The sequence below is a fragment of the Protopterus annectens genome, chromosome 11.part0, assembly GCF_019279795.1.
Source record: "Protopterus annectens isolate FY-2018-M chromosome 11.part0, PAN1.0, whole genome shotgun sequence".
NCBI lineage: Eukaryota > Metazoa > Chordata > Ceratodontiformes > Protopteridae > Protopterus > Protopterus annectens.
In genome coordinates this window covers 984,463,420-984,485,327 of record NC_056745.1, presented here as the reverse complement: position 1 = coordinate 984,485,327, position 21,908 = coordinate 984,463,420, and the positions used below count along the sequence as shown (strand labels likewise).

At 36.3% G+C, this 21,908-nt stretch overlaps 1 protein-coding gene and 1 non-coding gene across 3 annotated transcripts in view; one reads left to right on the top strand and one right to left on the bottom strand.

Moving 5' to 3' along the window:
• PCLO (piccolo presynaptic cytomatrix protein) overlaps positions 1-21,908 on the bottom strand; it is a 2,606,742-nt gene that overhangs the window by 392,448 nt on the left and 2,192,386 nt on the right. For both annotated transcript variants that reach the window (XM_044088356.1, XM_044088355.1), the window contains one exon: positions 13,110-13,290. In XM_044088356.1, the coding sequence (XP_043944291.1) occupies positions 13,110-13,290 (181 nt within the window). The remainder of the gene's footprint in view (positions 1-13,109; positions 13,291-21,908) is intronic.
• On the top strand, positions 16,884-16,985 carry LOC122816025. The gene has a single exon (XR_006367034.1). It is a non-coding gene; the product is annotated as a U6 spliceosomal RNA (small nuclear RNA).

Genomic DNA, 21,908 nt, shown 5'->3' with positions numbered 1-21,908 from the left:
TCTTCAGCTATTTTTCGTGTGCAAATATATTTCAAAAAAGAACCCTCTTGCTTTACTAGTTCCTTGGTTCTCTCTGCTTTTCTTTTTCGGTTCTGAGCTCCAGATGGTTGTTTTGTATTGGCTATAGCTAACTATGCTAGAAAAAAATAATTTTCTAAATAAGGTGGCAAAATTTAAAGTTTATTATGTTACTTATAAAGCTGTGTAAACTCCAATTATATATACTAACTATATATACTAACTTTAAGGCCAGTCAACTCATTTAATTCACACACCCCCATTACCTAAGTAAAGTAGCTGTTTTTTACCTGTCAGGATTAAGGTACAAATAATAGTAACAGTTGCATTGCATACTTACATTGCTTTCATTTTACTGACAGAAACATTAGTCATAGCTTGTGTGTGCCAGCCAAGTACACTGACAAACAGTTCTATTTATCTTGACTATCCCTACAAAACGATAGTAGGTTAGAAAAACATGTCATCCTTAAATGGCTCCCTAAAACACACTTCAGCCCTGGTATCTCTTTGACTCCTACCAGGATATTAAATTAAAAAAATACAATAATAATAATAATAATAATAATAATAATAATAATAATAATGAAAGTTATCATCAACCCCCAAAACACACAAACCACTAGCATCTAGTTGACCATGCCAGTGTATTACTTAAAAAAAAAAAAAACAATTCAACATATGTGTGGAAAGAAATGTTCCAACATAATAGAAAAAATTTAAACAAGCATTCAGTATATACAGGAATAGGTATGAAATAACACATTAAGAATTACTCATAAACTTGCTAATTATTTTACACTTATCGTAAAGTACAGACAGAAAAGTATTGTAATTCTAGCTTTGCAAAACTGTAACAGTAAGCAGCCGGGCCATTTGTTCCATTCATACAGCCTCAATCGTCACTCACAACCCCAACTGCAGTATATGACTTGATCTTGCGAGGTTAAACACGAAAACAAAAACAGCAACAATAAAGACAACACTGTCGTTAATTAAGTAAACTTTTTTTTCACACAAACAATAAAGATTTCTGAGCTTGTGGTCAGTCTTACTTAACTAAAATGCACATTACTCTTGCAAAGTAAGACAGAACTGCAGTCATTCTGTTTGCACATAGGCATTGCCCCCATTCCAACTGCCTACCTAGAGAATATGCTTTGAGCCTACAATGTTTAAAATAATGAAAATAAAAGTTACATTATTGTATTTTTTCACATCACATAGCCAAGAACTTGTACGTGATCCTCCAACAGTAAGTATGACTTGAGAAATTGCAGCTTCTGCTAAGGACAACCACAAAGCCTTCTTCAACTAGATCAAAAACTTTAGAGGTAAATACTAAATAAAAACTACATTGTCTTGGATGAAGTGCCAAATGTCAGAGCTACCTACAAGATAGAACGTTCACTTTGCCAATGGACCACAGCAACCCAAAACCTATGTCAATCTCTATGGGGGTGTCACAGGGGTTGATATTAGGACCACTGCTTTTCTCCTTATTTATAAATATGCTCCAATGGAATTTACCAAAATTTAAGTATCATACTGTATACTAATTACATTGTTATTAAGAGAACATCTGCAGTACAGTAAGAGACTGCAGATTAATTGAAAAACAGACTTCAGGCCGCCATGGAACTGGTTCTGCTTAAATAAACTGATACTATCTACCAAAAAATCAGTAGCTGTGCTATTCAAAACATTAAACAACTATCCTCCATATAGCCACTGCAAGTCTCAGACCCTGCTCACAACAATTAACATATATCACACAACAGAAATATCTATTCTTGCTGCTTGATCAGACTCTTAGTATTCAGGTCTATATTGAAGCTCAGATGCAGAAAGCACTCACCCAACTTCAAGTCGCTTACAAAATGTCCTACCTACTTATATTAGAAGCTAGTAGCACTAATGCCATTGATGTGCTCAGGTTAGAATACTACCTACCTCTGCTACTTCTATACTTGCACCAAAATTTGCAGTGCTTATAGAGAGCATAAAATAGAATATTCAGATGTATATATCTCTCTCCAACCCATGAACACCACTGACTTACTATAAATAATGCAACTGGCTCTCAGCTGAGAGCAGACCCTCTTTCACACCAACATATAGATGCCTAAATGATGGTTATTGTCTGTCTCTCACGAACTATCATATGCATTTTATGTATCATGCCTACTCATTAAAAAATACAGATTATTGTCTTCCTACTAGCCTTTAGTAAATTAGACTCAGAGTACTGGAACCAAATTTAAGAAAATATCAGATCAATCACAGTGGCGGCTGGTGACTTCAAATCAAAGGGGGGCTGCAGGAGGCAGCTGAATGGGTGGGGCCAACGGGAAGGGGTGTGGCCATCTAGAAAGGGATGGAGTTATGGTACACTGCAACTGAATAAACAACATCTAAATACTTATAAACAGAAAAGGTCTAATGACTGGCATAACAACACATTAACACAATATATACAAGTGACTAACCTTGGGATGCAGTAACGGATACTAGCAGTGGTAAACCCAAACAAAGCCAATATCATGCTGATAGTGGTCCTTTCCAATACAGAGACAGGGCTTATGCAGTGGTGATATGATACATGGGCCACCAGAACTAACTGCAGTAGTCTCATTTTTTGAAAGACTTTCATTAAATGTTCATGTAAGTTTTTAGCACTCCATAAATTTGTGTGTATAGTTTTGTCAGTTCTTTATATCCATTTTACCTTGTACATCTCCAGTGAACTGCCCAATAGCTTCTCAAACATCATTTTCTGTGCCTTCATTAACATAACTTTATTTGCATTCATTATAAGTGGAAAAATAAAGATAATTGTGCAGCCTCTTATGACCTCAAACTATTTTCCCCTCCTTTTTCAAATCCTCATATATTTATAAGTTACTGACCAATTTTCAAATGTTTCTCTGATACCCTATCAGTAAAACCTGAATGCACCTACATATTCCTTTACAGAGTATACTATAAAAATAGAAATGAGAACTACTTTTCTCCTTTATATACAATTCAAAAGCACTATTCCCTATTATCAAACTCATTAGCTTTCCAAAAATATAGTGTGTGTACTTTTGTGCATCATTGCATTTCTGTGCCAAACTTAATTTAATACATAAGCACCATGCTTTTTTTGAAGAAAATGGGGGAAAAGCCATAATAGACAGAGTGATAATACATAACTTATAATAAGACTGGTAAGGGTCTAAATCCCTAAAGTTCATTTTAGAGTTAGAGCTGTGATGTAATGATAAAACCCTGAAAGGATAGAAAGTACTTAAACTGCTCTATAAAATATATATATATATATATATATATATATATATATATATATATATATATATGAGATCAATGCAAAATTAGAATAGTATCCTAAAATGAAACAGTTATTTTCTATTGATAAGCATCCTAGACAAACATACCTTGCTGAAATGGACTGGAAACAATGGAGCATTACAATAATTATTTAGGCTAAAGCAAACCAAATCATTTACAATCATAGGTCTCAACTTCTTAGCTGAATTAATCTGGACAAAGACTAAAATAATGGTGGGACAAAGCCCCCCCCCCCAAGATAGGGACAGCATTTAAATACTCCTATTATAAACTTAGAAAGTTGCTAAAATAACACAACATGTGTTGGCATGCATTTTCTGAAGGATTAGAAGTCTGAAAATCAAAAAATCAAATGTATGTCACTGTTTAGTGACTTCAGTCCTCAGTGATTTGCTAGAAAATCACATCTTTTTTTTAAAAAATGTGAGGCAAAAATATGGGCATTCTGTGACAATCTGGACAGCTGAGAGGTGTGTTCACAATTATATATAAATAAATATGTAGAAGAGCATTACATTGTTATTGATGTGACTTTGATAGGCATATATAGATGAAGACAGAAGAGTTGTGAAACTTATCAGGTGCATTACAAAAAATAATATATATATATATATATATATATATATATATATATATATATATGGGTCTACCTGAGATGGTCGACAATTCATTTGATCAACTTTTATTTGGTCGACAATTCATTTGATCGACAGGCAGATTTGCCCCCCTCCCCAATGTTATGCGACCCTGGAGTTGATATATATATTTAGGGGGAGGGGTGTAGGGGGCACAGCCCCCCACATTGGGGGGTGTGGGGGGTGAAGCCCCCCACATAAAACTGCTACCCATAGAGGTGCACTCTGCTGGTACATGACGTCAGTTGGTATTGTAATTTCCTCCAATTGGTCCAGTGTTAAATTTGGACCTGTTTGAAAACTGTAATGTTGCTTTGTAGCCAATCAGAGTGACCTACTCGGTGGAGATGGGTGAAACATTACTGAAGTCTCTTTCTGCAGAAAAGGCTCCTTTTCCAATTCTGCACTGTTTACACTCTTACTTGAACAACCACTGTTGAGGCTTTTTTGATTTAATGTGATATAATGAATCTGTTTTTTAAGCCTTCTTGTCTCTAAGTAATTTCTGTAGCTTATGACTTTTCATTGTATCATCATAGCAGTTATATTTGGAAAAGATCTGCTTCCAATATACAACTAGAAGTTTAGAGACAGCTATGAGTTAAAATATATTTAGTGGGTATGGCATTCTGCACTTTTGGATTGTTTAGCAGTCTTCTGTATTTTATACTGCCTTATTTTCTGAGAATGAAATTAGGGTGTCTACTAAATGGACAAGGGCAGCTTCAGATACCTATATATATATATATATATAGACACACACACACTCCATAATTAATCACAGGACAAAGGTATTCACAACATTAAGGAGAAACCAATTTGGGAAGAACCACCAGCTAAACCAGCATAAAGTACCAAGGCTATGACCAGCACTAGCTGTCAAAATCTCAACACTCAGTTTCAGATAGAGACATACATGAAAGCAACACTTGTCAGTCAATAATCTTTATTGGTAAGTTTTTTTTTTTGTTTCATTTTTTTCTTCAATATAGTAGGTAGCAGAAAATGAAAGAAATAATTATTTTCGAAGTATTAAGAAGCTGGCTATGGAAAGCGATAAAATGTCCACCCCAGTTAAAGATGTTCTTGGGACCTATTTCTTGGATATCATCTCCCTATGTGCAAGATACAATATAGCACTTTCAGCATGCATGTGTACCTTGAAAGTACATGATGTTACTTTGAGCTAGGATGAAATTACAAACTTAAAAGTAAACGAGAATTTAAATGCATGAACTTTAAAGTAAACGAGACTTTACATGTATGAGCTGCTATGTAGTTTAGCAATATAATGAGCCCTAAAGTATCCTATACTTCATTTATATCACGTTATCAAAAGATGAAAATAGTGAACGTTATTTCATCGAACCTAAAATATCTAAACAACATAATATCGAACATTCAGAACAGCAAATTTTTTTCCTTGGGAAAAAATTTGCTATTCCGAAACACATACACACAACACAAGCACACCTAAAAAAATCAATACACACATACACTTATAATCCTACAACTAACCCTGCACTAAACTATACATACACTACTATCTATCCATTTACCTTAACCCAAAACTTAACCCTAAGGTCCGTCACTATCGCACACTCACCTAACCTGCGCCTTAACCCGCCCCTAAACCTAATTCACATAACCTGCGCCCCAACCCAAACAACCACAAAATCGCACACTTACCTGAACCCAACCCGTTAATCTCCACCACAGCACTGAAAATAGCGAAGCCACAATACCGGCCAACTGAATTCTTTCCCTAGGAAAGAATTTGGTGTTCTTCAGATTCGCTTTTTTTAGCGTTTGATTAAAATGGGTCAATATTAGAACATTCGAAGTTTTAAAACTTCGAAGTTCTGATATAGACCCCCCTATACATAATGTGAATCTCAAAGATCTGTGTGTGTGTGTGTGTGTGTGTGTGTGTGTGTGTGTGTGTGTGTGTGTGTGGGCTTCCTATTGAAATGTTGGCACTCAAAATACTGAGTGCCGAAAAGTCTAAAAAAGACCAAAAACCCAGAAAAAAGTGAATCTTGAAAACTGCTCTTCTCCTTAAAACTTCTTTTTTGCAGAGAGGCAGCTTGTACCCCCACACCCTTGAACTTATATATACCAACTCTGAAATCACCATACCTCAAAGAAAATGGAATATTCTGAGAAACTGCATCCCGGACTTAGTATGTACAAGTCCGTTCTTTTGGCCATTCAGTCCCACAATTCAGGACTTAATGAGAAGCTCAAAGATGTGTGTGTGTGTGTGTGTGTGTGTGTGTGTGTGTGTGTGTGTGTGTGTGTGTGTGTGTGTGTGTGTGTGTGAGTAAGAGAGAGAACACTTTTGGGACATCTTCTAAATCCTACGTCGAGATTATCTTTAAATAAGTCTTCTCCTAAAGTATGCAGGATTTCCTGCTGCTGTTGATAAAGTGAATTATTATAGAGAACACATGGCTAAAGAACAGCATTCTAAATGCCAATGAACATGTGGCTAGAGAACAGATGAAAAGACATAACAGAGTTCTAATCCAAAACATTCAGATCGTGGAGAATGATACTGTAATATCTAAAATCATTAGAATGAACAATTACTTAAGTCAAAATTCAGCATTACTACAGCTTTTTGCTAAGGGTTTGTTCTCTAATTTGGAAAACCGCAGAAATTGTAGAGATAGGTATTGTTACAGGAAAATATTTTGAAGAAAACAATGCAGGTGTCAAAGGCTGAAATACAGATGCCTCTGCTCTGCATCATATCTCTCGACCTCTTAACACATGAAATCTGGGCAAAGCCTAAAGTAATGGGCGGGGGGGGGGGCAAAGGCCTAAAAACATGGACAGATTTTAAATATTGGTCTTATAAACTTAATAAGCTGCTAGAATAACAGGATTTGTGTTAGCATGCAATTTGTGAAGGATATGAAATCTGAAACTAAAATATATATTATTTAGTCATTATTTAGTGACTTCAGTCCTCCATAATTTGCCAGAAAATTGCAGATTTTATGAAGAACAGACCAAATATTTGAAGCAAGAATCTGGACATCTGTGAAAATCTGTACAGTTGAGAAGTATGCTCTGCATTTAGGTAAGGGATTGAGCGGACATGATAGGCTGGCAGTTGGCACATGAGCTATTTTTTAAATTTTTTTAGTGCTCTAAATGTACTAGAAAACCTCAGAGTTTTGTTTCTGAAGAAAGTAGGCACATATGTACTGACCTATACTTACATAAGTCATATGCATCGATATTGGTCTCAGCAGTTAGTTGCTAACATTTTTTACAATCAATTATCGCTGCAGTTTTAGATAAACAAAAATTAAATAAATATCACAGGAGCTTCAGTTCAGACACTGATCTAAGTTATGAAAAAACACTGTTATTGAATCCCAAATAATCAAAAATGTGCAGTACTTAATGGTTCATTTCCCAGGTCATATGGCTAAATGGAGGTTTCATCTGTTTTGCAAAATGAGTATATTTTCTGGATACTAAGTTCATTTATTTTTGTGTTAATTGCCGGTGCTTTTTGTGTGTGTGTGGGGGGGATGGGCTCTTGAAAGGCTGTTAAATTTCACTGTTAATACGTGGAATATTTATATGCTATATCCCACTGGGTGCATCTTCATTTGATGAAAAACAGTTAAGTAAACAGTGTTACATTCTCAATACTACATGTAAATATTTATTTTTATGCCTTTAATTTTATGAGGTGCAGAAATTAGATGAGACAGAGAAAAACACCTGCATGGTATTTCAAGATTCTTTATTAGCATGTATAATTAAAGAAAATAGTGCATTTTTCAAACTTTCACAGATAACGGCTTCATATACTGAGTACTGTCAACAATCTTACTTCAGTTGCAGAATTTCTCCTGAAATATAGACAAAGGATATTACTGCAGCTATGATTGACAATGCATACTACCTTATGTGTAGATTGTGGTAAAAATAAGGACAACCTCTGAATATGGATATCTAATGGACAGAGTTGACAGTATCATGTTCTTGCATGCCCTACAGCTTGCTATGAGAACATTTAAACAGCAGCACATAGTAAAGCTGGTTACTCGTATGGTATGTGCATCAATAGTTGTCAACAAGGAGAATAAAGCTTGTGAGAATGGCACGAGTATTGAACGCACGGCAGACTACATTTATTGGACTAAAAGAAAATCAACTCAGCACAATGTAGAGGGTTTAACAAAATCGTTACTGAGAGGAAAGAATGTGTCAGGATCGCCACTTTCAGTACCAAGAATGTTGCACTGTAAACCCAAGTTTATGACAACATATGAAAAGGAACACATACTGTGGTACTTATGGCAACTAGGAAGGGAATTTATGGCAGCATATCAAATAGTGCATGTGGATCATGGTTATTTGGATGCAACATTTCAACCAAGAAAACAGTTTATAAATGCTACTAAAACAAGTACAAGATATTAATTGAAATTTATGCTGACTTTTCCAGCTGTGTTGAAAGTTTTTTTTTTTTTTCTTTTTTGGTCGAGGGAGTACTGACATTTACAAATGCTAAGGAAGCAATGGCCAAGTGGACACACCTGCCGCTCCACTTATTCTGATCTGTACATCTGAGTGATTTTTGTCATCTTGGTGGAGGAAGAAGTCGAACGGCAGGAGCAACAGGAGTTAAATGCATAAAGAAGTACTTTTCTATCTAAAGCAGAAGGGCACTGGTAGTGTGAGAGATTTCACTGAACTGTTTCATTATTTATTTATTTTATCTATTTACTGACATTTGATTACCAGAAAAGCCAGACTGAGTAAGAACCTATTTTCAGTGGATGCCAGGGGAGAAAAGCTCCAAAGTATTGCAAAACATTTTAAGAATAATAATTTAACAGTCTTTAAAAATACAAAAAACAAATAATTATATAAAATTAGAAATAATATGAAAACATTAATTAAAGAATAGATGGAAGTTATAAAACAATGATTTACCAGTTAGAGAAATTTTAGCCAGTTTAAAGAGAAATTACAATTTAGTATAATATAAACAGGAATTTCAATATGAAGTGAGAAAAGCAGGCTTATGGCTTATTTGGAGAGATATCCAGGGAAGAGACATAGATAGAAGTAAGGAAGTAAGTGAAGAAGGGAAAATAAGGAAATAGAAGGGATGAATACCTATTTGTCCACATATAGAGATATAGTTTATCATGGTGTTAAGCAAGAACACAGCCTGCTTTCAGCTAGGAAGTCTTTCAGAATGGTTTTGAAATATGAGAGGGTACTGACCTGATGGATTGAGATATAGAGTTCCAGGCCTTGCCAACATAGTAGGAGTACGTACAATGCACAGCAGATTTTATAGGTTGTGGACAGACACTAGATGACTGACTAGGAACATAGTTGTGTAGAATGTTAATTAGTGCTGGACAAGCAGATGGATTCTGGATAATTTTATAGGCGGTAAGAAGTTGTGTATATGTTAGTTGATGAGCAGTTCTAACCAGTTTAGGCTTTTTAGTGCTGTACAGTGGTATATTCATAAAAGACTATTTACTGCAAATTTAGGAACTTTGTTACAGCATTGTTCAAGTTTTGATTCTTGTGATGCCTGAAGGATAGTAAGGATGGGAGCACCATAAAGAAGTGTGAGGAGGAGATAAGTAGTGGCAAGTACAGCTTTAGTTGCGTTGGTGAGAAAGTTTCTGGCTCTATAAAGCATCCCTAGCTTTTGATGAGTTTTTTGTATGAAATATATGTATTTTATGAAAAAAAAAAAAAATATATATATATATATATATATATATATATATATATATATATATATATATACAGATCAAATTTAAAATTATCATCCACTATCATCCCTAATTATTAGCTATGAGAAGTGACTTCAATGGTGGTGTTATCAAGAGAGAGGACTTTATTTTTTTTAATGAGACAGGGATTTGGGAAAATAATATTTTTATGGATGTTATGGACCATTATGAACAGCAGTATGGGTAAGATAGGACTGTGAGCTTGAACTGTGTGGAGTGATGGCTCATCTCTTATGGATTTTACCTAGAGATGTTTATTTAAGTAAGAAAAAGGCTGTTTACTGCAAGCATTACAGCTGAATTGTATACTAAGAAAGGCAAAAAAATTGCTGTACATCTGTATATCCAATAAATCTGACAACTGTTGTGATAGCCTATGCATTGTAAAGGACTGCTTTAATAATTTTATTACAAGGGACAGTCTACCTCATGGATATTTATAAGAAGAGATTAAGAAAAGTGACTGTGTAAAGAGACTAAATTAGGCATGTGGATGTAACCATGAAGACTAAGGGTGCAGAGCACTGGATCTTGTTGAGTTCTATTCATTTCACTTGCTTTGTAATTACATTGAGAAATACAAGTCTTATGTTCAAGAAAAGATACAGTGTTACAATATTGTTACAGTATTCTAGTATGACCTGCAATTATCATATTGACCTTGAATGTGAACACTGGGAACTTGCACATTTTGCACGCAGTTATTAAAAATAGTTTTTACTATGATTATTACTGCTTTGAACACTTGATACATACTGTGAAGTTATTTCAACATTTGTGATTTGTGTATTATATGGAACCTGTTCATTATGACATTTTTCAAATGTGTACTAATATGGAGAAGTCATCAGCTCAGTACGCATACTAGCAATTTGCATATTTTAATTTAGTAATATAATATATGTTGTAACTAGTTAATATTATAAAAGCTGTCATGGATAATTTTAAGAAATTGGTATTATTAAGCAAAGGAATAAGGGACGTTGAATGTAGTTCTATATAACTGAAGGCATCTTTTTGGATGGGTGATAATTATTAGCAAAGATACACTAACCAGGGGTTGGGAGGATGGCGTAATGGTTAAGGTGTTTGCCTTACAAACACAAGATACAGGGTTTGAATCTCACAGGGGATAATTGGGTAGGCTTAAAATGGCTTGCAAGGGCAGTTAGCCTAGAATTAACCTATGAACAGCACAAATGTGAAGGAGATGGTAACTTTAGTAAATGAACAAGGAGTGAATTGCCTGCATGAGGTTAAGGGAGGACAGACAAATTTGTGAAGATAAACGAGTAGAAGCCAGTTGAGTTAATCTGACCGAAATGTCAATGTGGGACAGAAAGACAACATAGAAACTTGAGCTGCAGTTTATGATAATGGCCTTTCAAATCTTTGGTGTAGATAAAGAGATTGTACCTGGTAAGCCTGATAGGTTTCTAATGGCTGTTTCAATGTAATTATGGACAATAGCAGGAGCAGAAAGTGCTAGCACACTGACCACAATGAAATGTAGTATTTCACTTGATAGCTGCAAGACATGATTTATTCCAGTGACAGCTACTCTATACATTTATCATGGCAGTATATTTACTTGTGGGCAAAGGATAAAATACCTCACTTCTTTTTAACTGCTGGCCCTTTAAGATGTAGTAATTTCGCTCAGTATAGTAATGGTAAATTCTAGAGAGTTGCACTTCACAGACAAACATAAAACAAAAACACATTAATGGATTTTAAACAGACTCATTTTTTGACTAAATACATTTTTCAAAACAAATAAATGCAAATAGTAAACAGAAACACAGCCCACAAGCTCTTTGTTATGGCTGTTTTATACTCCCAGAATAAACTAATCAATAGTTTTTGGTATCAATTCAGTTAGAAATCATCTACCCAATACAGTGTTTATCTTAATGGCAAAAAATTTGTTTTAAAAATACTAGATCTTTGCATTTTCATCAAAAGAAGAGTTCTGTCTATAACATATTGCATATATAAAATAATGCAAAATGTTGTACGAATATGGGTCCCATATAAATAATCTTGTTTCGTTTAAATGACATAAGATTTTTTTTGAAAAAAAAAAACTCTAAAACCTTGGCAGGTCTCTAAAATAATCTCACCCCCAAGTTCATAAAACAGAAAGAAAAATTTTCCTGCACCCACCCAGATGTGAGGGCTAGTCCCCACACTCACTCACTCTCTCTCTCTCTCCCTTTATATATATCTATATATATATCTATATATATATCTATATCTATATATATATATATATATATATATATATATAACACACAGACACACCGACTTTGAGGTCGTAAAAATGCAAAGAAGATGGATAAACTGAGGAAAATGTGACACTCACCTTCTCAACTTTGACTATCATGGAAGGATGTTGGCAGCCTTTTAGGTTTGAACATTCTGAACACTCAACAACTATCCAACAACAAACAATAGGGTTTCCTGAAATGTGCCCTGGCTGTTTTTTGGGCAGTGTATCATACCTCCCTTTAACTGGATTATTTGTATAGATAAGTAATAAAAAATGTAATATTAATGATATCTACCATCAGCTACAAATAAACAATGTACATTTTGCATGCGTAAGTTCATGAAGGGGAAGGGAAAGCTATCTATTGAATAATATACATATTTATTGTATTTTATTTTATTTTACATTTGTTAACCTATTTATTAACATATATATTCATTCAGGAGCATTTCAGGGAATGACGCGAACTCCATAATGAATGAATACAGCAATCTAACTTTTTTCTATGCAGCTATATGAACATGGGCTCCATTAGATGAGTTCTAATATTACCTTTACAAATCTGGGTGTAGAATAACAGAATAGTTAAATATAAATGTTTCAACAAAACTAATTTGCAGTTGAATTGCACAGTATGATAAGGGACTGATGTTCATATAGGCACCTCCAGTTCAATAGGAGCAGGACACACACTAGGAAGTGACACTTTCTGTATTCCAGCCTCATTAAAAGTAGCAATTCTTACAGTTACATAAGCAATAAAATAATAAGGAATAATAGTATAATTTGCAGTTATAAAATATTCCAAAGTATGTCATGTTTATAGATCTGTTTTATAATCCACTGAGAATAAATTAAAGACTAGCTTACCGTCCACCTCAAAAATAGTAATACTTACACACACTTCAGTTTACAAAACTGTGCTTAGAATGACTTCACAATATAGTTGAGAAAAAGCAGCTTAATGTGTACATAAATAACTCTGTGTTTTGTCTACTCTGACACTAATTCTAGAAGACAAGGAAGAAAAGCAGTCCTTACCCTTAGATGGGTCTGGAAAAATCCCATGACTTCTGCTCTTGATGACAGATGTTTTTGGTGACTGCTCTCTGCTCTGTCCAGAATGTGACCTTCCATGTTCAATGGTGTCACTCTGCTCCTTGAGTGGATACCATCTCATTGTATTGTCAATGTTAGTAGTGTTAGATAAATCAATCAGCACCTGAGAATATATAAATAATTAAAATAAGTAAAAAGTAGCTTGGATTAGAAGAAGTCACTTAAATGAAACACTTTTCAGTCATGAAACAAAGTATTACAACATTTGTCATGATTATACAGTTGTTATATATCATACATTAAAGCAAACTGCAACTTGAATAAACAAAACTGCAGTAAGTAATGTAATCATTTAGTAGTAATGCTAAAGATCAGATAACTAAGCACCTACTTAGACTAGTCATAATATGTGGTACTTTACAAACGTAAGTGTATGCTTCTACTCACTCCTTTGCAGGCTCTTTCCTCTCAGAGTGTCACATGCAATACCTGCACTGCATGGCTTTCCTCAATGAAGTCCGTGATGCATGTCTTTTCCAACTTACTTATCTTGGGACAGCCAAGCTGGTGTAAGTTGCTTATACCTATGCCAGTCCAGCTGGCTACTACAACTCCATGGCTGTCTGGGTCATAGTCAGGCCAAACCACCTATGCCAACACAACCAAAGTCCCTCCACCCTGCAATTATCACCACATGAATTATCACATCTTAGTTTTATGTAATTAGGTAAAAAGTTCAGCCTTGTAAAAATGTATTAAGAATTTTTCACACATTGGTACACTGCACACCCAAAAATTCAGGTCCATAATCATTAACTTGCTTTCAACATTTTCAACACACAATTTCTTCAAATATATAATTTTCTTATTTCATATCTGTTGATATATGCTTAATACTATCACAAACATGGCTGTTTTCTTGCTTAAATTTATTTTGGGGAGCTGTGAGTTGTTTAGTAAGGCACCTCTGCCATAATTAGGTTCATAGCAATGCATTTTCGCGGGACCACACACTTTTAGTTCTTGAAGACAATTACATTGCAGTGCAGTTTATCATACCTTTAGTTTCTGTATATTTTGTTTACTGCTTCTACTGTTAAGGCAATATTTAAGGCATTTTCAAGTATTAGGCTATCTGACACTTGGCTTCTTTGTGTGTATTCAACATTTACTCCACATATTACACATTCTCTTAAACCGTAATCAGTCACTAATTCAGTTTTCTATTAGAATAACATTTCTATCTCTATTATATCTCAATAGGAATAGGATTAATAATGTTTAATAAGCTTACTATTTGCAAGTAGGTCTTTTCAGTGAGCTTACCAAGAGTCAACCAACTTTTCATTAAACTGTTGGTCTAAGTTCATGCACACATAAGAAAGTATGGTTCTTATCCTGCCTTAATTCATAATATTACTTGCAAAAAAATTATATTTCCAAATGTTCTTTCCATACTAACTGTATTGCCCATATCAAGTGCAGTCAGAAGTACATGCTGTTCCTTTGTTTATTTCCTTATTCTACAACCAAGTGTTGGATTCATTTAGCTTTTTTTTTAATTGTCACTGCCATAAACTGAAGGAGTTATATCTTGATATAAAAGTATGTACACCTTTAATAACGCTCATGCTTTAAAGTCTATTGCAGAAACTACAAAAGTGCATTCTCCATCAGATTAAGAAGTTCTAGATACAATGTACAAAGAAAGGAGATGACAGAATACATTTTTGCTTTCACATAGACGAAATGCCCTAGAGGTTGTCATATATAAAAGGTTACGTTTGGTATTTCTTGTGGATGTGGAGCATTAATAGCGCTTTTATAAAACTTAACATGGAAATTTCACAGGCAGAGCAGAAAATGCAATGGATTTTCTATTGATGCAGTAAAATATAACAGTGCAGCTTACGATTATATTTGCTTTCAGTAAGTATAACACAGTATGATCGCATTAACAGGATGTGGTTTGCAAGTAATAGCAAAATGGGGTACAGGACTGCAAAGCATGTAAGCTATAGTATACCTGAGAAACTTGCACGAGTGTTATTTAATGAGGGATATGGAAGGTAACTGGCAATTTTAGATCTCACCTGTTAGGAGGTAATCAGGTTTAGGGGAGAGGCAGCTGCCTATGTAACCTATGGCCCGTAGTCACATGTCAGATGTCAGGAAGTCTAACAGACTCAATGAATCTGCATTAGAGGTGTCTACAGAGGCCAGCATGAGAAAAGGGTACACTGTAGTCGAGAGAGGTACACCTCCAACAAGCGACAGAACCAAGAAAATCATTTCCTGCAGAAGTGATAAGAAGGAAGAGCTCACAGCTCTTGGGTATGAACTATTGTCCCACAGCATCTTATTTAGATTAGTGCTTCAGACTGGAGATTGTTTGTTAAAGTGCTTATTTTTGTTTACAAACACTGCGGAGGCATCACACATTCTGTTTATTTTTCCTTTCTGGAGTTGCCTGTCTATACCAGTTGGGAAGAGATTTTATTTGAATCTGTTAAATGTGTGCCAAAAGAACTACCCAGTTCATGCTATTACCTTCTCATTGTATCAGTTCTTCCAAAGACTACACTGTGTACCTAATGCATGCCACTACCTTCTCATTGTGTGAATTCATCTAAAGACTAAACTAGGAAACTGATTATAACCACTGCAACATTGGAGGTCGTGTTCAAGAACTGTTAACTTAAATAAAGATTCCTGTTCATGAATGAGGAGTTCTGCTAAGTGAAATTGGTGTTTATTTGTTTTCTTCGGTTTGATTTAAGCATTTATCAGAGAAGCCCTCAAAAGGAAATACCCACAGTCTTGCCCACTTGTAAAACTGTAGTTTCTTGCTTGCATGAGACTGGTTGCCAATACTCTGTAGCACAAAGTAAGAATAAACTATCTTTACTTGCTTCTATTGCTGTAATAGAATGAAGATCAGACTATTTTGCTGCCTACTCCTGTCTGTTGCAAAGAAAGACAAAGTACTAACTAACTCCTTTTCTTCACTATTCTTATAGAAGAGAGAGACAGAACAAAGTATTTTTTACTTTCTGTCACTATTGTTGCAAAAAATCAGAAAATAAACTGGTCTGCAGACAAGTGTTTTACTTGTTTATGGTGTTGCCAAGAGTGAGAGTACTGTTACCAGAAAGCAGTAATGGCACTGGGCCTCTACAAGAGACTCTTGCTTAGGCGATCCTTCTATGAAAAAAGAAACAAACATTTTGTCTTTTATTCTGAACTGCAAAACTTTTGATTTTCTTGTTTTACCTATGAATATGTAGACTAGTAGTGTTTTATTTTCCAGCAACAAATGATGTTTGGAACAAACAAATTTGTCACAGGACATCTTTAGAGGGGGTGTAGATAAGTAGGTAAGAGAAGGTTACGGTTTGAAAGGAGAGGCAGAAAAGGCAAGCTCTATAGATGCAGTCAGGACAAGAAAGGGTTAATTAGTGGAAGGATAAAGGGAGGAAGTGAGGTAGGGATGGGGAGGGTCTTAGGGGTTTTGAGTTTGGGTACTGTCTTGAGAAGCACATTTTGGTGTGATTTTGTTGAGTGCAGGATCACGTCTGAGATGACCTGAGGTTGGCTGATAGTAAGGTAGGCCTTGGGTGATTATCAAGAAAGGAGGGGTAAGTAGAGAGTTCTTATATTAATATATATTTTTTCCTTCTTTCTCTCCATCTTTCTCTTTGTGTGCTGGGGGGATATGATTTATCTGGGTCTTGGATTCTTTTTGGTGGTGATGACAGCTTGTTTGCATGATTGTGTACTGAATCTGGAATGATACAAAGAACATTAGGGCCCCTGCTTAAGTAGGACAGGGAAATTTATGAAGCGTTCAATGCTTTTGAAAGGGGTGTTGCAATTCTTCAAGCGGAAATGATTTCTCCTTGTAAGGTAATCACTCACTGCGGTACTGGTCATTGCATCCTGGGTGTCCAGTGTTAAATTTATTTAACTTTAACGATTAGTATTTAACTTTAACGATTAGTGTTTACTTGCGCTGCTGCTCATTAGTCCTGGTGGTTTTATAGTTGTGTTGTGCTTTTCTCCAGTGAAGAATCTGGTCTCCTGGAATCCCTTACTCGAGCTCTTATCTTCGTATGCTTTGTTGGTGGTCTTGAGTGGGGTGGGAGCGTAACCATGTGGACCTGGAGCTCAAGGTGATGGACTGATGGCCTGTTCCCACTTCTCAGCTTGGTGGTGGTATCGGCCATTTCACACATGCGAGGTAGCATTTATAAAGGGGGAAAAAATATTAATTAAAAAAAAAAAATTATACTGACTACTTGGTGGGGTATGGGGCATGCAGAGCGCTCCTCCTCTTTGGTTGTACAGCGGAACAGGTCAGTAAATGGGGGGGGGCAGTGGTGGTGTTTTGGCGGGCATGAGGATGGTTGTGGTTTCTTCACTGCAGGTACAATCTAAATATATTAAAAAAAAAAAAAAGTAATTCATTGTCCCATGTGTATGGCAGACTTAAGTTGAAATGCACCAGGCGGGCAGTTGATGATGATGCCAGTACTTGGGGTGGGGGGGTGGGGGGGTGACTGATACTTCTTTAAACGCTTAATGTCAGAGGGGTTGGTTGTACAATGGTTAAGCTGCTTACTTCACAGACACAAGGTAAAAGTGGATTCTCACATCGGAAAGGCTGATCTTATGATCAGACTACGGATAGTTAGATCAGCGAAGGGAGTGTTGTAGGTCATGCAGCGTGGTGGGTTAATGCAGTGTGTTATAGCTGATAGGGGCCTGGGTTCAGCATGTGGCAGAGGTATTTTATTTAAATCTGGTGTTTCACCATGATGCATATACTTGATACTTTTTGAATAAATGTATTGAAATAAGATGTATGCATGAGTTCATACTGGGGAGAGAGAAGCAGCGCTAGGGAAACCAATGACATTGCAAAACACTGTATAAATCAGTTTTTCGTTGAGGAACATAGATCTCTAAGGTCTAATTAGTCACCCTGCCATACTTGCTGAGTCACATTTGAGTATACGTTAGTACTACTTCAGATATATTCTTTCACTTAGTGGCTTAAAAATGTATGTAATTTCATGGCTTACATACAGCGTTCTTATCTCATTTCAGGTGTCAGGAGGTGATATGGCTGATGTCCAGGCTTTGCGGCAGAGGTGGGCAATCACTGTGGCTCAGGTGGAGGACCTTTTCCAAGAGATGCCAAATGGTGGGACTACAACGGCAGGGATGCAGGGCCACACCAAGCGTAAGAGATGGCAAATGTCGAGGGGTCAACAGGTAGCCAGAGGCAAAAGAACACGCCAGTTGCTGCCCAGTGAAGAGAAGACAGCAGAGGTCTCGATAGTGGAGTCAGCACTTGCAGCTCCAGTAGGTAATGATTCTACAGTTCTTGCTGGGGGGAAGGATGGAGCAGGAGTAACAAGGGGCAGGGGGCGAGAGAGACATAAATTGGATGATAGGGTTTGCAGCTTGCCTACATCTTTGGAGGGTCCAGAGGACAGTCTTGGAGGTCTGCAGAACTTAGGGGACAGGGGTATGATTTTGGGGAGCATAATTTTGGTAGGGTTAGTCCAGCCATAGTTGGTAATTTGTCATCACTGGGAGAAGATGTCGACCCTTGTTTAGAGGAGGCAGGGTCAGATTTTTGGATTTGACCAGGTGATTGGTTGGCTATGCCGGCGGTCTTTTTAACTCCTCACATACCATCTATTGTAAAGGAAAAAATTTTGGAAAGGAGAGTATGTGGACATCTTTGAGCTAACTAATGCAGATGGTGTCCAACACTTGTTGGAAGCCAAGACAGCAAATGGGAAAGACCTGTTGGCAGCCCTAGCAGCCCTCGGTTGAAGGTGAGTGGGGAAAAGGAGGTAGGGTGATAACAGGGGGACAGTTGATTTCAGTCATGAGAACGGCTTTTTGTAGAATGGGCTTGGATGGGGAGAAAGTTTCTACTCATTCTTTTAGAATGGGTAGGCCATCAGATTTGGTGAGGGGGTAGTTCAATCGAAGTCATTAAGAGGATGGGGCAATGGTCTTTCAATGCCTTTTTGACTTATATTAGGTAAGGTATGGTGTTTTTCATTCTAGTATTAAACATTTTTGTTTTTTTGTTTAGGCAAAAGGATTCTCATAACAGGTCATTCATATGTGTACTTGTCAGCAAGGAAGGCTGCTGTTAGGAGTAATAGTTCTGAGTTGTGGTTATACTGGTTCAGTTGGAGAATCACATGGCATGCCATTAGAGAGCTCAAGTGGAACTGGCTGTTGCAGGTATTTAAAGTGATACAAACTTAAGTGGGGCTTCCTCAAATCTTGCAGGTACACTTGGCAGGCTTGACACCAAAGCATCAGTTGGTTTATCAGATAAGGGAGGATCTGTTTGCTAAGCCAAGTTTGTGCTTAGTGTGCTCGGAGATTATTCCTTATTTGACTTGAAGGAATGCTAGGAACTTTTCTAGTGTTGAAAGGTCCCGGAAGTTTGTAAACTTTAGGTTGGCAAAGCAGTTGAGGGCAATGGGAGTACGTACCATATAGCATAATGAGTTTGCTGACAGGGACCCTATGTAGTTCAGGGAGGATGGTGTCCATCTTAGTAATTTTGGTCTCAAATTGTTTAATTTGAATCTGGGATTGTTTTTGGAGGGGTTGGGTAAAGATTGGAGTTAGTGATAGCAAACAGCCTTAGTTTGGCTAGTTAGCAGAGAAGAGGAACAGGCTCGTCCCTCTTCTGTTCCCCCTTTGGTGTATATTTTGGAAGAAGGAAGCCTGGAGTGATGGAAATGAATGGTTGGATGCTGCTTGCACCTGGTGGTTTGGATGGAAATTAAGTTTTGGGATGAAGGTGAGCAGTTAACGCTGCCTGAAGTGTAAGAATAAGCAAACAAGTGGAGGGTCTGTTGATGTGCAAAGAAAAAAAGTTATGATTAATAAAGTTATGATACATTTGCTTCCTTATGTTGAATCAATAAAGGCCATCAAAGGTCTTTTGGAGTCCTGTTTCTTTATTAAGGTGGAACGTGACAAATTGCTTATTAGAAGCCCAAACAAGTATTGTCTGCAGCCAGTCTTTAACACAAGGCACCAATAAAGCTTTGAGCAAAACTAGGCGTGCTTTCTGATGATGCTTTATGTAATGCATATGAATGAATCACTTATGAACACCCATTTCTAAAGTACTCCTTACACCGGCATAAGGGGTAATTGCTATGGCTGCTGAGATTGATCTAACTGGCCTTTAATTTTTTATTTTTTTTGTTTATGGATTGTGTTATTAGGAGTATGATGAAAACACAATTCCTTCTTTGCTTGCTTTCTCCAAAGATACACATGACAAGCCTGAATATTTGCTTATTAAACCAAAATAAGAAACACTACTTTTGACTTATAACTAATCAGTAAAGGAAGCTTAATCACTCTAGATAATTCTAAAAGGTGACAATACCAATTACTTGTCAAGCAAAGCTACACAATCAATCTATCTCCGTTCTTTTGCCTTGAAAGTCGCTCATCCTTTTAGTTCAAAATTTGACTTTATTTAAAAAAAATGAAGCACACATTTTGCACAAAAACACCACCAAACCCTCCCTTGCCATGTATCTTCTCTTACCCTGTTTTCTGTATGCAGCTCCAGTCCTTACTAATCTTCCGTCCTCTCTACTCTCCAAATTAGAACAAACTTACAACAAAATAGCTAAATTTGCTTCCAATCTACCTTGTACAATCCACCACTGCCTCGCCCCTAAATCTTTACAATGGCCTGAATTCCAGAAACAACTAGTTCTGCCACAACTACTTATTGCACACACTATTCACTTCAACCCCACATCCTGTCCCTCCATCTCTACCATTGTATCACTCTATAACCCATGGCACCAGCTTCGTACATCTGACAAACATCTCCTAGACATCTATAAACCTACAAAGAACATTGGAACGTCCCTGTATAAATTCTCTGTTGCTCATACCTGGAATGCCCTTCCCCTCAACATAAGACGTATGTCTCAGAAAACACAATTCAAACTTGAGCTTAAGCAATACTTAGAAAAGACCTGTTCCTGTCCTTGTCAAACTCCAACTTGAAATCCTCCTGCTTCCGTACTATTTCTACACCCTCATTCTAAGCACACTTCCTTATATTTTATTTTCTTTCTAATTATTGCTCTACTGTATATCTACATCTTATTCATGTACATATTTTTACTTGTGGAGTTTATAGCTGCTACTTATATTTACTCTTGCAGGAAAATATACTTCTGATACTAGGCCTATTTGTATAACTTGAACACAGCTGTATAAATTAGTCTTTCTTATTATTGATGTATAACTTCTAGACTGTACTCCATTGTAATTGTATCAAATAGCAAAGTGTTTTAAATTTGTAAATATGTTTTTGTAAAAGTGCAAATTGTTTTTGGAGCTTTTCTCTTCAGGTCTCCACTGAAAATGGACCCCTGGCTCAGCTGGACCAACCCGGTTAACAAATTAGAATAAATAAAATAAATAAAAGGACACTCCTCAGACTCTCACTCTGTGTACCTGTCAATTCACATACCTTGGGTTAAACCTGTGTAACATTCTTTGACTAAAACTACTGATGAAATCCAAACAAATCATTCTTACCAGCTGTGGACAACATAAGTCTTCATTATTTAAAATACATGTTCTTGCCATAAATAGGTCAGTCAGTATTCTTATGGACCACGCTATATGTGAAACTTACATTTCCATTCTGTGGATGTTTGCAGCAGTTCTCACCATATATAAAGAAGGGCCCTGCAGTGA